The 13,376-nt window shown below is 36.1% G+C and overlaps 1 protein-coding gene across 2 annotated transcripts in view; it reads left to right on the top strand.

The window, feature by feature from the left end:
* The window catches only part of LOC110041816 (5'-3' exoribonuclease 1-like), a 247,804-nt gene that overhangs the window by 64,531 nt on the left and 169,897 nt on the right, over window positions 1-13,376 (top strand). For both annotated transcript variants that reach the window (XM_089283773.1, XM_089283774.1), the window contains 4 exons: window positions 1,778-1,873; window positions 2,747-2,985; window positions 3,697-3,786; window positions 3,964-4,120. In XM_089283773.1, coding sequence (XP_089139899.1) covers window positions 1,778-1,873; window positions 2,747-2,985; window positions 3,697-3,786; window positions 3,964-4,120 — 582 coding nt within the window. The remainder of the gene's footprint in view (window positions 1-1,777; window positions 1,874-2,746; window positions 2,986-3,696; window positions 3,787-3,963; window positions 4,121-13,376) is intronic.

The following is a 13,376-nucleotide window of genomic DNA, read 5'->3' as shown; positions in this document are numbered from 1 at the left end:
CCCAACCCTAACCCCAAATTAAAGTTGGTAATGAAAGGTGATGAACGTGAACTTTGGATAGCTTCGTTAACAACCTGGAACTTTATTACAGTACAGAGAAACCGTAGAATGTTAATTGTTAACAAACATTGTGCAATTGTTATAAACCTTTATTAAGCAGACACCCTCTGTTAAGCGGACACTGGGGAAGGTCCTGAGTGTGTCCGCTTAATAGAGGTTTGACTCTATTTGTATCAGTTTAGAAGATACTTAAGTTTGAAAAATTATGGGACTGATACCCTCTTAAACTCAACCCAATTTTATATCAGGTATTAACAACATTTGTTGCAAGTGGAGGATAGAATGGTCACCTGGTGGGCACTGCCTGCAACCCAGCCATGAGACCTCCACATCCACAGTGAACTCATGACAATAAAAGAAGGATTTTAGTGGAAGAGGATGAATTTATAGTAAAAAAGTAACAATTATACCAATTTATAAAATGGCGATAAAAATCTATTAGAATACCACAGGGTAGGGGTGTAGTGGTGGGGCAGGTGAAACAATGTAGTAGTAGGCAATGAACAACCACGTGACTTGTACTGTGCCATGCAGGATGGCAAGCTAGAACTGCTTACCACCCATATTCGTGAAGTGGACTCTGAGGGGCCAATAACCACTGTTATGGCATACTGAGAAATTTCTGGATACCCCAACTGCCAAAAGGTATTTGAAACACGAACCACTAATGCAAACAAAAATGCCAAAATGCTTACAAATGTGAGCAAGCTGTGACATCCGCGAAAAGTTTTTCTTGCTTTGAGAATTAAAAATAACAGACACAATATAAAACTTCTTATACTACTTATAAGTCATTTCTGCAATTCCAAGAATTTCATTGGTCACCGATTTCTGACTGGACTTAGTCCATTGACCATTTTTAGTGCTGAATGCACTATTGGGATGATTTGGGGATTGACAGTAAGGCACTAAGGCACGAAAGGGGTAAAATTTAAAGTTTGTTTAATTAATTTCAATTAATTAGGCTTGCAGCAAGGGGGATAGGATAGGGTAGGTACTTGTGAGCACTACATAAAATGTATTCTAACTACGTTACTTCTTAGATCACTTCACAAAGCTACCAGTATATAATTATATGTTTCAGAAAAACCCTTGCTCTCCTTGCGGTACTTTTCAAACAATATTTGCTCTAAATGCATGTGCAGATTTATAAGTGTTAGTGTTAACTACGTATTACATATATTTCATACAAGATCACACACTAACATTCACCCATGAAGGATATAATCTCGGTCAAGTAGCGCTGTTTACTTTTAATACTTCTTGTTGAAATGCTTCTCAGTTATGTTAATCAATATCAGTGTGTATTGAATTTAAATGGTTGTATTGTTAATGCCAAAGGTGGTAACAGAATGTGCTGTTCCATGACAATTTGATAATTAGATTAGTTCTTGTTTATTGGTGAAAAGAAAATTTGCACGTTAAATTAACAAATTGTTCCTCTTTCATTTCCTCATCCGACATTCAACTTTCATTTATTTATCTCCAGTTGTGAAAAAAAATACAAGCACATCTTCCCTGAGTTTCTGAGAAAACGAGTTTCATGTTACATACCTTTGCGAGGAAAACAAAAGTATCAAGTCACAAATGTTGGGGTGAAAAGTAATAATTATTGTCACATGCGGCAGGGGTTATATGAGAACTGCGTGTTGAGTACTACGTGAGAGCTTTACCTTACACTCTGCACTGTCTGAGATTGTCTCTTTTGTTTTCATAGTTTGACAGAGACCAATTTGAAGAGAAGTTTGTTGACATGAAATGGTTTGAAAGTAAGAAGGGTTTCACATTTGGAAATAAGCCAGAGGAACTGCAGGTACATAGTGTCATAATTACTTACACTATCTGTAATTTTTACTCAGTCAGTTTTTGATTTTCTCTCAGAAGTGATGGGTATCAGGATATAATTATAGTGAAAATGAAATTTTTCTTTCCTGATGTGTGACCAGGAATAAAATGGTTAAGGTTATCTTATCTCAAACTGAATCCATGTCAAGTACCTGTAAAAGAACGTCCTTTTCATCAACACAATATCCTACATGTAATACAATCAGTGACTCTAAGTACTTAAATATACAGTTGTATAGGTTTTTACACTTACAGATTTTCTCGTTGGGGCAAACACTTCATGTAAACATCTCTAAATATGAAATTGTAATAATGTTATCTTGTGTTGTTATCACTGCCAAAAAAATTACAGTTAAAATTACAGGTAAAAACAACAACGTTTTGATCACTCTTCGGTCATTCTCAAGTTCAATGTTGAGGGTAAAAATTATATATAGGGAGTCGGAGAGCGATAATGACATAACACATGTAATATGTGCTAAAAGATAAAGAGGGGGTGTTAAATTAAAGCATGCACAGAATTTAATCAATTAAAAACTCTCTAATGGATTGAGTCTTCCAAAATCCAAAAGATATCTTCACTTCAAAGTCATTGCCTGAATGACTAAGTACAATTAAATAGTGTACTTGAAAACACTTATTTTTTTAATTTTTGTCGTTTGACTGCATGTCCTGCAAACTTATACCAAGCTTCATCAGTTAACGTTATTAATAGTTTATCTGTCAGCCATTTGGTTGTAATACGATCAGAGAATTGTTACATTTTATTTAAAGTTAGTGCATATATTTGTTAATCATAATGTAAGTTAGCTGTTAATGTACTTGCTATTGCTTACCCCAGAATGATGACTCATTGCTGACTTTGGACAACAGTTTTGCTGCTTTAGATTTAATTCCTGAAGAGTCTACTGCTACAAAAAGAAAAGAGGCAAAAAGTAAAACGAATCCAGAACTTGAAAAGCTTGCAGCAAAATTTGATGAAGACCTACTAGGTGATGATGAAGACATCTTTGACACTGAGTTTGCAATGTTCAAGAGAGACTACTACATGCAAAAGTTTGGATATGAAGAAATTACCAGGCAAGTTTAGAATACTACTTCAGGAAACAAAAACAAACCCTCTAATGAGTAGCTGTGGAAGGTGTATGATGTTTAAAGTTATTATAATTAATTAAGGTGAAAACTAGTTTCTTTTGCAACCATTATTTGGGGGCTCAGGCAATATTTCCCCTTTCTGTTGTATGATGACCAAACTAAAACCACACTAAAAATCTAAAATGAGTAAATAAAAGCTAACAACAGTTCTTGCCAAAAAAGCGAAGAATGAACTTCAGCAAAAAATTTATGACTTGCTCTCAGTCCAGAGTAATAACATAAAAGATGCTGAATAAATTTCGTATTTCTTGTTTCATGTGGGTTCATTTTAAATTTAAATCGGTCGGTTATATCAATAACAAATCAAAGGAATCACACGAAAAGCATGTCACAAAATCTTAGGTTGAATTTTAAGCCTACAGTATCTATTACCTTTCATTATGCTGGAGGTGACACTTCAAGGAGAATACAGAGAGTACATGTAAGTGTTGAAAATTTAAGATAGAATTATGTTGAAATTATTGATCTGCATTCTGACATCAGTGTTGGCCATCAGCATCTGATACCCATTTTTTCGATTGAAAACAGAAACTATAGATTGTTTCAGATTGCGTGTAGATAACTATGATTTTATTAAGTTGCAGCATACTGTACAGGTGCACTTAGGTTTATTAACATAGTACATTACCTTTTCAGTGGTGTACTAGCTGAGCTAACTTTCCAGTATGTCCAAGGAATCCAATGGATTCTGCTTTACTATTTCTGTGGAGTGCCATCTTGGAGTTGGTATGATTGTTTTTGTTCTGCATTAAGTCCAAGTGACATAAAGAGAATCTATTTAACTGGCTGGAGATCATGTTTTAAATCTAAAATTTTAGTTATGCTGATAGATTTGACAGACTTGCTGACTAAATCAAAGGAATGAAATGTTCAAGTGTTGCATACTGTGTGTCATTTCTGTAGGTTTTATCCTTTCCATTATGCTCCATATATGTCAGATGTTAGGAAATTCAGTGAACTAGAAATAAAGTTTGAGCTGGGAACTCCTTTCCTTCCCTTTGAACAACTGTTGGCTGTGTTGCCTGCTGCTAGTAGACAGCTTCTCCCAAAACCTTTCCAGGTGAGGTAAATGTGTGTATTAATTAATTTTATTATTTTGTTAATTTAACCATTGACTCCCGGAAAGATTGGACATTTCATGTAACATATTGCATAGTTTTTACTGTTCTTTAGCTGAAAAAATTACAGCAAAACAGAACAAATCCTCATTTAAAGATGAAGGCTAATAATTATTGCCTCTTATATGTACTTTGATTCAGATAGCCTGGGGTATTGTTTGGGTATGGGCTTGACAACATCATTCCAAGCTTTGCCTTTCTTCCACTCATCATGAATTACAATGTGTGTTCAATGAATGAGTTTATCAAGATAATACTAATAGTAATAATAGTAATAATAATGATGATGATGATGATGGTGATGTTGATGGTGATGATGATGATGATGATGATGATGATGATAACTTTATTGGGGCTACTATAAACAACCAATAAACAGAAACAAGTATTCTTGTCTTGGCCTTAATCTGACATCTCCGATGCTGCGTTTACTGTGGTTAAGCCCAGGACTTTGGAGATTGGTTTCAAAAGATTTCAAAATTCGATAATCAACCAAGGAATCATAGTCTTTGGTATGCACTAACATTTTATCAAGGCTTTGCTTTTTGCATTACTTGAAAATTTGAATGAAATGAGTCTTAGCTGCTCGCATGTCGCAATTAACTAGCGCTGTTTACTTGTTTTTCATGCATGAGTAATTTCAGTTAAAACTGATGAATCAATGACTCTTGCTCATGGTCTGAATAAACAAAGAAGAAGCCAATCTGGTGGCATGTGTCAGACTTGTTATAAATGTTTGGAATTGTCTTTTTTTTAGTGTCTTCAGCGGCATTTTAATATCTTAAAAATAGGTCCGCAATGCATACTTTTCAGCCTATGCTTAGTTTTATTCCATTCAGTTGGAGTTTGTTTGTACAAGTCAGTGTCTGCGAGTTTTATTGCTATAAGTGAGAAGGCAATCACTGCAAAGATAAAGGTGTTACTTTGAAACTGGAGACCAAACAAGAGAGACGGGCTTGTGAGGAGAGTCAGGCTGAAAACCAAGTCCACGGGCCTGGAACTTCCCATTGACAAGATAATTCTTCTAGAGGCTCCTAGATTCCATGAGAGCAGCTAAACATTGTTGATCTTGATGTACTCAATAGACTGCGAGCAGTCTCTCTTTTGCTCAGAAATCCGTGGGGAAGAATGCAGTGAAGAATGCAAAACAAGTGTGACTGCAAGTGTGACATGTGAGTGGTGCCGCAAGCTGTGAGTAGCGTGGGCGTCTCGCGGTTTTGCATATCATGCCCACACACACTTACGACCCACTTGTTGCTTGTGTTGCATTCTTCTTTGTGTTCTTCCCCATGGATTTTCAAGTAGAAGACAGACTGACGTCCTCAACCAAGAAGTTTGCTTGTTAACGTCAGAGAACAGTTGTTTCTTTATTGACTTGATTGTGATGAACCATTTCAAATGGATTTAGTGACAATATATTACTCAAGTTTTTCTGGTTGAATCACTCAAGTAAGTTTAAAGTGGTACTATTACGAAAATCGCATCTTTCCTATCTAAGCCATTTTAAAACATAAACAAGTAGTCTGTTGTTTGAAAAGAAATATGCTGTTTACTTTTTTCAAATACCTCTTTTCGTTCCAGAGATATTCAAGTTTTTAAAATATGCAAATTAGCTAAGTGATGACGTCATACACTCAACCAAATTTTGATCAAATGTGATGAAGAAAGATATCTCAGCCAGTTTGTATCAGAAATGTTTGATTCTTTGTGGTATGATTCTACTAAATGTGCTCCACAATGCAAGCTTAACAGTTTTATTACCTTGGCAACACACTGAGTTCCAGACCTCCCCAATATTAAAGGCTTTTCTGGCCACCTTTGGCATTCCACTTTGATATTTGCTAATGGTGTCTCATATACATGACCCAGCAAGCGTATAAATATGTTACGTCGAGTTCGTGGCCTAGGTTAACTTTTTTCAAGCTGAAAATCACTAACATTGAAATCAAGTCGGTGGGGACTGGAAAAGAGTGAGTTGCCATGGGAACAGAATTTTTTATAGCCATAGGTGTGTTTTCTGTAGAACTATTAGCCTGCCAAGTTTCAATTGTCTGTGCTGCAAATTGGCCAAGATAGCTCTATTCATATACTTAACGTAAAGTTGGGCTGAGTGTATGATGTCATCAGTCATCTCATTTGTATATTTTAGACATTTTTCAACCTTACATATCTCTGGAACTAATGCAGATGTTTGCAAATGGTAAACAGCGTTTTTGTTCTTTCATGGAGTTCTATCTGATACACCTAAAACATCAAGGTGTAAAAATTTGATCACAGTACCACTTAAAATGCTTTCAGTTCGCATCAAGAGACCGGTAGGTAGGATTCAAACCTACCTGACATTTTCCCTACGTGCATTACAATTGATTTAAAATTTAACTCGTTGATTGTAACATAAACATATAATCATGAAACCTCTATTTCAACATGATAAGAATTGAAGTTACAAAGCTTGTGGATTTGTGGGGTTGTGTATATTCATACTACTACATTAAATACGTTAATTAAAATACATACGTGTGAAATACATGTGATTCGTTGCATGAGATTTTTGTTCAGTACATCAGTATATCATGCAGCAATTGTGTCGATTGCATCAAGTTTCAGTTCATCAGTTACTTCAATCTACCAGTTCACATCAATAGGAGGAAATATCTGCAAGTTGTTTGTCTTTATCTTTTTGATTCTGTTTGTTACCTTTTCTTAGAATTATTGTAACCTTTTGCGTTTTAGTCAAACACCACATGATTCAACCAGGTGTGTTCTAGAAATTACCTCTAGATCAAAGCGAGCAATTCATCTTCAAATCACCTCTTGTTCTGCTGTCTGCATTAGTTCGAAGATAACTGCCCCTCAAGTTTACCAAGGCTCAACTGAAAGGAAATTATGGCCACAAACCGACTGAAGAATCAACCATGCATGATCGAGACATTAGACCTAGATGTAACGTTGCGTAATTGTTTTTGTTGATATGCTCTTCTTTTTCGAGAAATAACGTATGCAAAAACACTCAGTTTTCCAAGCTGCATCTTTTGGAGCGGATCCTTCAAAGGTGGATTTCAATGTGATGCGAAATTAAACGGTTAATTTTAGCAGCTTTGACAGCATGGTGTTTTCTAAATAGATTTTTTTTATTTTTGAAAGAAGTAGAGAAATAGACCGGGAAAAAAAAAGACTGACCTAGTACTGAACTGGTGTCGTGGCAAAACAAACTCAAATCCAGCCCGTTCAGCACCTCATTCGCTTGCGCTAATGACGCAACAGTAAGAGATTAGTGTAATTTTATGAATAATAAAACTTTTATCGGTTCGAACAACTAGCAGCAAATGCCAGGCTTTGGTAACTTCATCGTTTAGCAAAACCCAAGTGAACGCAGTCATAAAATGGGAACGGGGCTGTCTCCTATGTCAAAAAATGGCTAAATTTTGCAATTGCTACCCAGAAGACGTTGTGTGTGTGCTTTGTTTCCCTTGCGCCTTTCGAATGACAGAAGAATCTATTGGTCAATCAGGAGACTGTTTGTGCTGCCAGTTTTTAGAGTGTAAACTTCAGGTTGACTTAACAGTGAAACAAGTGCATTCAGATTGAACTTATTTCGACTGTTGTCCATCACTGTTGGTCGACTGGAAGAGTTTATATTGGAAACCTTTAGAGTGAAACCTTCCGAGTGACTTCAGTTAATGCTTTTTGTCTGAGGCTATTTAGCTACACAGATGAATTCAAGAAATGTGGAATCGGAGAGGTACAGTGATTATTTCAATCCAATGCCTGATATAAGCAACAATACCTTCCCGAGGAAACTGAAACCAGATAACATGAAGGAAATCATTGGAGCCATGATGTGATTTTAAATGTTTTCCCTGGTAGAAATACTCCTGTTTGCTCCATGCTACAGAAGTAAACCAGAAATAACCACAGTCCTGATGGGCCGCTTGACTCGTATGCAGACTCTTTTATGTAAAATCGTTATACACCTTAAAGTGCTACTGAAACAAAATTTTTTTACACACACTCTTTTATTAGCCCAATCTATAGTTTCAAACGTGGTTAAAATAATGGTGAACTTTATTTCTGTCAAATCCTAACGGAAAGTGCTTTTTTTGCTGCCAAAATCGACTTTTAGGAGCAAAACTGTGTCCGGGCTCTGGAACCGAGGTTAAGAACCTTGTGATGTCATTGGTTGTATTCACTCAGGAAGTGCTATAGATTCTCTCTTGTTTTCGCTTGATTTATTCAAGTTTATTCTTCATATTGTCAATACCTACTAGTTTTCTACCTTGCAATTTCTGTCCAGCCTTGACAGGAAATACACATCATAAACGTTGGAGGGCACCAAAGAGTTTAGACTCACCAAACTGAATGCTACAGATTTGAACAGCTCTGCTTACTTTTTGAACATCTTGAGTACTTGATTGGAGACTTTGAAGATGAATGTGGCAACTTTTATATCGTGTCCTGAAGCCTAAACATGATATATCATCGTTCTGAAATTTGGATTCTCACGTTTGTCTAAGGTCTGTTAACAAGGTGCGAATATATGCTCGGCAACTCAACTGCATTAAAAGCAGTAAGCGCATAAGCCATCCGCACAATCACAAAGTTATTAATGGTCCACAAGCTTTGAGTTGAGTACTTCTTTGCACACAGAGGGCATCTTTTTATGATACTAATAAGTGATTGTTGTTTTGGTAAACAAAGAGTATCTTTGAAAATTGTGATCCACAGGAGGGTTTGCTTTATTGCCACATACGTATCAGTGTAAACAAAGTAGGAATTTCGCTTCTCTTTTACACATATCTCCCAATTGCAATATTTCATGGCCGATGGATTTCTTTGAGTTCTTTAGGGCATATTTATGTCTATGATCTTCATTTAATAGTATCGAAGTTCAAAGCAATTCGTTAAAACGTCACTAGTTTACACTCCTTTCAAAGGTTTATTGTACAGAATTTAAACTAATTTGCATATATGATCTTTCACTGCCGACATTGTTACACTTTCTCTCATTTCCTGAAAACATACCTGTAGGGTTATGGCAGCTCAGTTTACCTTTATGGTTTTAAATTCGCTCCCTCCACATAAAAGAAGAGGGTTTCTTAAATTGTTGCTGTTGTGATAACTTGTAGGATGTAGCATATACAACTGGACTAAAGGTCACTGTAGCACAATCCTATCCGCGGTGAGACTCGAGGGAAGCGATTCGAAAACTTGAAGCGTTGTTGCTGCGATTCGTGCAGCAGCACTCCGGATAATATTTTCAAAAGCTGCTTTCTCTTGTTTTCATGTCTATTTTACTTTATGAGTGTAGATATTGTTTAATTGAGTGCTGGCAATTTGACCAAGTGTCCTGATCATTTTGTGATTTAAGAACTCGCACTCATTCGCTTGCCTACGTAAAATATTCTGGAAATATCCAATTAAATAGACTGAAAAGCCCCAGGATCGACTCTCCACCACTTCATGTCTAGGGTTACTGTTATTATCTGCTTTACAGCTCTGAGATGTCTTTAGGATGTTCTTTGGGGGGCTTGGAACAGTATTCTCTTCTCTCATAATCACTCTAAATTTACAACGTGGCATGAGGGTAATACAACCAGTGACGTCACTAGGCTGTTTTGGCCGTGCCAAGATGGCTGCCAATTTTGGGCTTAACAAGCCAACTTCGAACGGCTGAAAAGCAGTTTTCGCTTACTGTATGCGGAAAAAAGTCTGCAGTGTTTCCAAGTAAGGTTGAAACTTTATTACTAAGCAAAAATCTCACTTTCGAAAATTCCGTTTCAGTAGCACTTTAAAATTCCACATTTACAATGGAGGCAGTCATTTTGCCTAAACAACAAGTACGTCAATGAGAAATGTAACTGCTCGAGTTTAACACAGCAACATGACAAAACCTTCAGCTTTTCCTTGATTCTTTCATATTTTTTCTATCTTCTATTTTGCAGAAATTTCACTGGGTATAACATTAAACTAAACCTAAGATATACCATTGTAATATCTAGGTTTCCATGCAACATATACAATTTACCATTTCCTTTTTCCAATTCTGAAATATTTACCATCGTAAATACAACCCAGTTACGCTTCCTCAAGCGTCTTGTTGAATTTTGATTAGCAGGATAAGATGCAATTTTTGACAAAGTTTTAAAAACATTTGGTTTGTAACTTTAGAGGGACCTTAAATTTTTGGAAATTCCGCAACCAATTTCACAGCTGATCCTTAATCGAGCAGATTTTTGTAATTTATAAATCCACTCAATTTATCTGTTAACCACCAAATTTATTCACACCCCTCTTATCAGCAGACATATAATGCATGTGTGTGTACTCACAGAGTGATTACAATAGTTCACTCTTGGCAGAATTTGTAAGGTTGTGGATTGCAAAAGGATCTTACAGACATTGTTTTCCATCACATCACCGTCCACATTCCTTCTCCTGATATCTTTTGTGCCATTTTACATGTTCATTTAAGGTAATTCCCCTGAAATAAAACTGTCAATAGATTAATGTTCAAACTTTGTCCACTGAATATTTATCATATGAGAACTTTAATTATAAAATAAAAAGGGGAGGTGCCCATGCTCATTAAGGAGCGGTGAGGCACTGAAAATGTCCCATTTTAGCATTATTTAATGCTTTTTACAAGAATACATTCCAAGTTATTGTAAACTCTTTGTGAGCCCAGATTCATGAAAACACGCCTCAAACTACAGTCAATACTTGTGTCGCACACAAATAAACTTTCTAAGTTTGATTTTGACAGACGGCTGAATCCGTGTTAAATATTGGAACCAAATTGCTTTCCATGGCTATCAAACTGCAAAATAGAAAAGACTACAGTGCAGCTGCTATTTTCCTTATTTATTCAATTTTCAACAATAGGAATCAGATAAGTCTTTTCTCATGCAAAGCTAATGATTATTTGATTAAAGTAAGTGGAAAAAAGTTTGGGGTGCCTGAGCTCATTAGTGATCTATAGCCATTTTTCAACTGACAGAACTCAATATCAAGGCAAATTCACCATGTTTTTAATGTGTGCGTGTATGAGCGCTTGCGAATGACACCATAAATTATGCCCAGTAAGGATGCGCAATGCAATGTGAGGAATCACCTTAATATGGCCAGAAAAAAAAAAAACACCAGGAAGTAATGCTCTACATATATACAGTTAGTCTTCTGGGTGCTGCAGTTTTAAACTACCTTAAGGGCCTATTAACCGATTCATGCGCGTGCTCGCGGTTTTTCCTTAACTCCAGCCTTTTTCGACGAATTTCGATTAAAGCCAATGTTGGAAACATAGCTATGCATTCCTTTTTCAAAATCATACTTTTCTCAGAAATTACGAACTTTTCAATATTTTGAAATCCTCTCAAAATCTGACCTTTTAGGATGAAACAAAATCAATGTATAGTGTAACGAGGATTTAAATTAAAATATTAAATCAATGAAAAAATCCTGGTAAAGTAATTTGCCCGGGAACCTTTGCATTTTTTCTGTATTAGTCACATGGCCATAGACGTGGCCTGATGATGTCATCACTAGTGTTACTGATCATGAAAAAGTTAAAACACATGAAATAACTCTGAACTAACTAAAAATGATGAGGTTATATGGGAATAAATTTTTCTTAGCAACGGCTCGAAAAGGTCAGTTAATGGGCCCCTAAGAGTGATTTTCTGAGAGTGTCGAGAATCGGAAGACAGTCACGAAAAATCGATTTTTCTTTTATTGCGCCAAAACATACCTTTGGGTGAACTTATTCAAGGAAAAGTAGTTTAAAGTTCCAACGATTTATTTTACAGCCAAAATTTAAGGAAGTTCGAAATTTGCATATAATGGCGGTTTTCACAGCTTAAAATGTTCAGAATTTCATGCTTCTTTACGAAAACAGCGGGGGCATAAAAACAATCCTATGAAAAGAAAACTTGGCAAGAATATCATTTCATTCTTGTACTTTAAGATTGTGTAATAAGTTTCTTGAAGTTTTGTTTGTAGCTTTTTAACGAAGGATATTTGTACAGCCACCATTTGTGTCTCTTGGCAAGGAACAAATAAAGGCCAACTTTGACTAGTATAAATGGCCTCTGGTATATGTCATTTGGTCAAAATATTGACATTTTAGGAAACCTTGGTTATTGTTTTTTTTCACTCAAAAAGTTATAGCTCTGGGAATTAAAATGTTCTCCATCAGTAAAATAAAATGTTACGGCATGTTAGCGGGTTCAATTTTATGCAAATCACAAGGTTATTCTTTGGAAGTCAATGGTTTAAAACAGGAGACAACGACTCACCGTTACTTACGTTCCTTTTGCTGCTATAGAAACGATTTTAACTTTCCAGTGTCCTTGTGAGCTGTTCTGTAAAATATTTGCAGTAAAACAGCGAACATAAACGGCCATAAAATTCGACAAGGTCGACAATGCTTATATTTGAGATGAGACACTGAGTGGCGTACACAGTCCTGGCCGTTTTCATTGTCTTGCTCAGTCGAGAGTCCTTTAAAATATGATAGAATATACGCTTCAAACCGTAGTAACGTAGTTTCTCATATCCATATGCCTCATGTCGACTCATGAGTAAATAAATCAGTCCCCGTACACCGAATAAACAACTTGAATGACCTCTGAGGTCAGGAGGTCACGTGATATGTCATAATGTTACTTTTCCCTGGTTTCACATTACATGGTAATGCCGTATTTAAGGACATTCACACGATAATTTTCCAACATAGATTTTTTCTTAATTTTTACAGCAGTCAGATGATGAGGTACTTATGTGAGAAATGCAAAAATAAATGGGTGTCACCGAGTTCGTTTCAGAGATAAAGTATGTAAAAAACTACCTGATTTTGAAAATTCAGCATGGTCTACAGGGGTTCATAGTTAAAGATATTGAATGTGAGTCAAAGGAGGCAAATGATCTTACTGGATAGCACCACCGCCTGTGGTTTTTAAAGCAGCGACTATCCGGGTCAGATCTCCAGACATCGTCAGTTACATGGACTAATAAATGGAGATAAATAATGCCCTTGGCAGTGAATGCGTGATTTAAAGGCATGAAAGGGACGAGCTGAAAATGCGAATCTCACGCAAAAAAAATAAGCTTTGCTTTCACTGCTCGTATATCACCAGCCTTTGCTAACTAAAACGGCACAGCCTGTGTATTTGTGTTTTAGTCATTTCAGTCACTTATGATGCT

The sequence above is a fragment of the Orbicella faveolata genome, unplaced genomic scaffold (genome assembly GCF_042242905.1).
Source record: "Orbicella faveolata isolate gen_17 unplaced genomic scaffold, um_ofav_v1 contig_12, whole genome shotgun sequence".
NCBI classification, from domain to species: domain Eukaryota; kingdom Metazoa; phylum Cnidaria; class Anthozoa; order Scleractinia; family Merulinidae; genus Orbicella; species Orbicella faveolata.
This window is presented reverse-complemented; position numbering and strand designations above follow the sequence as displayed.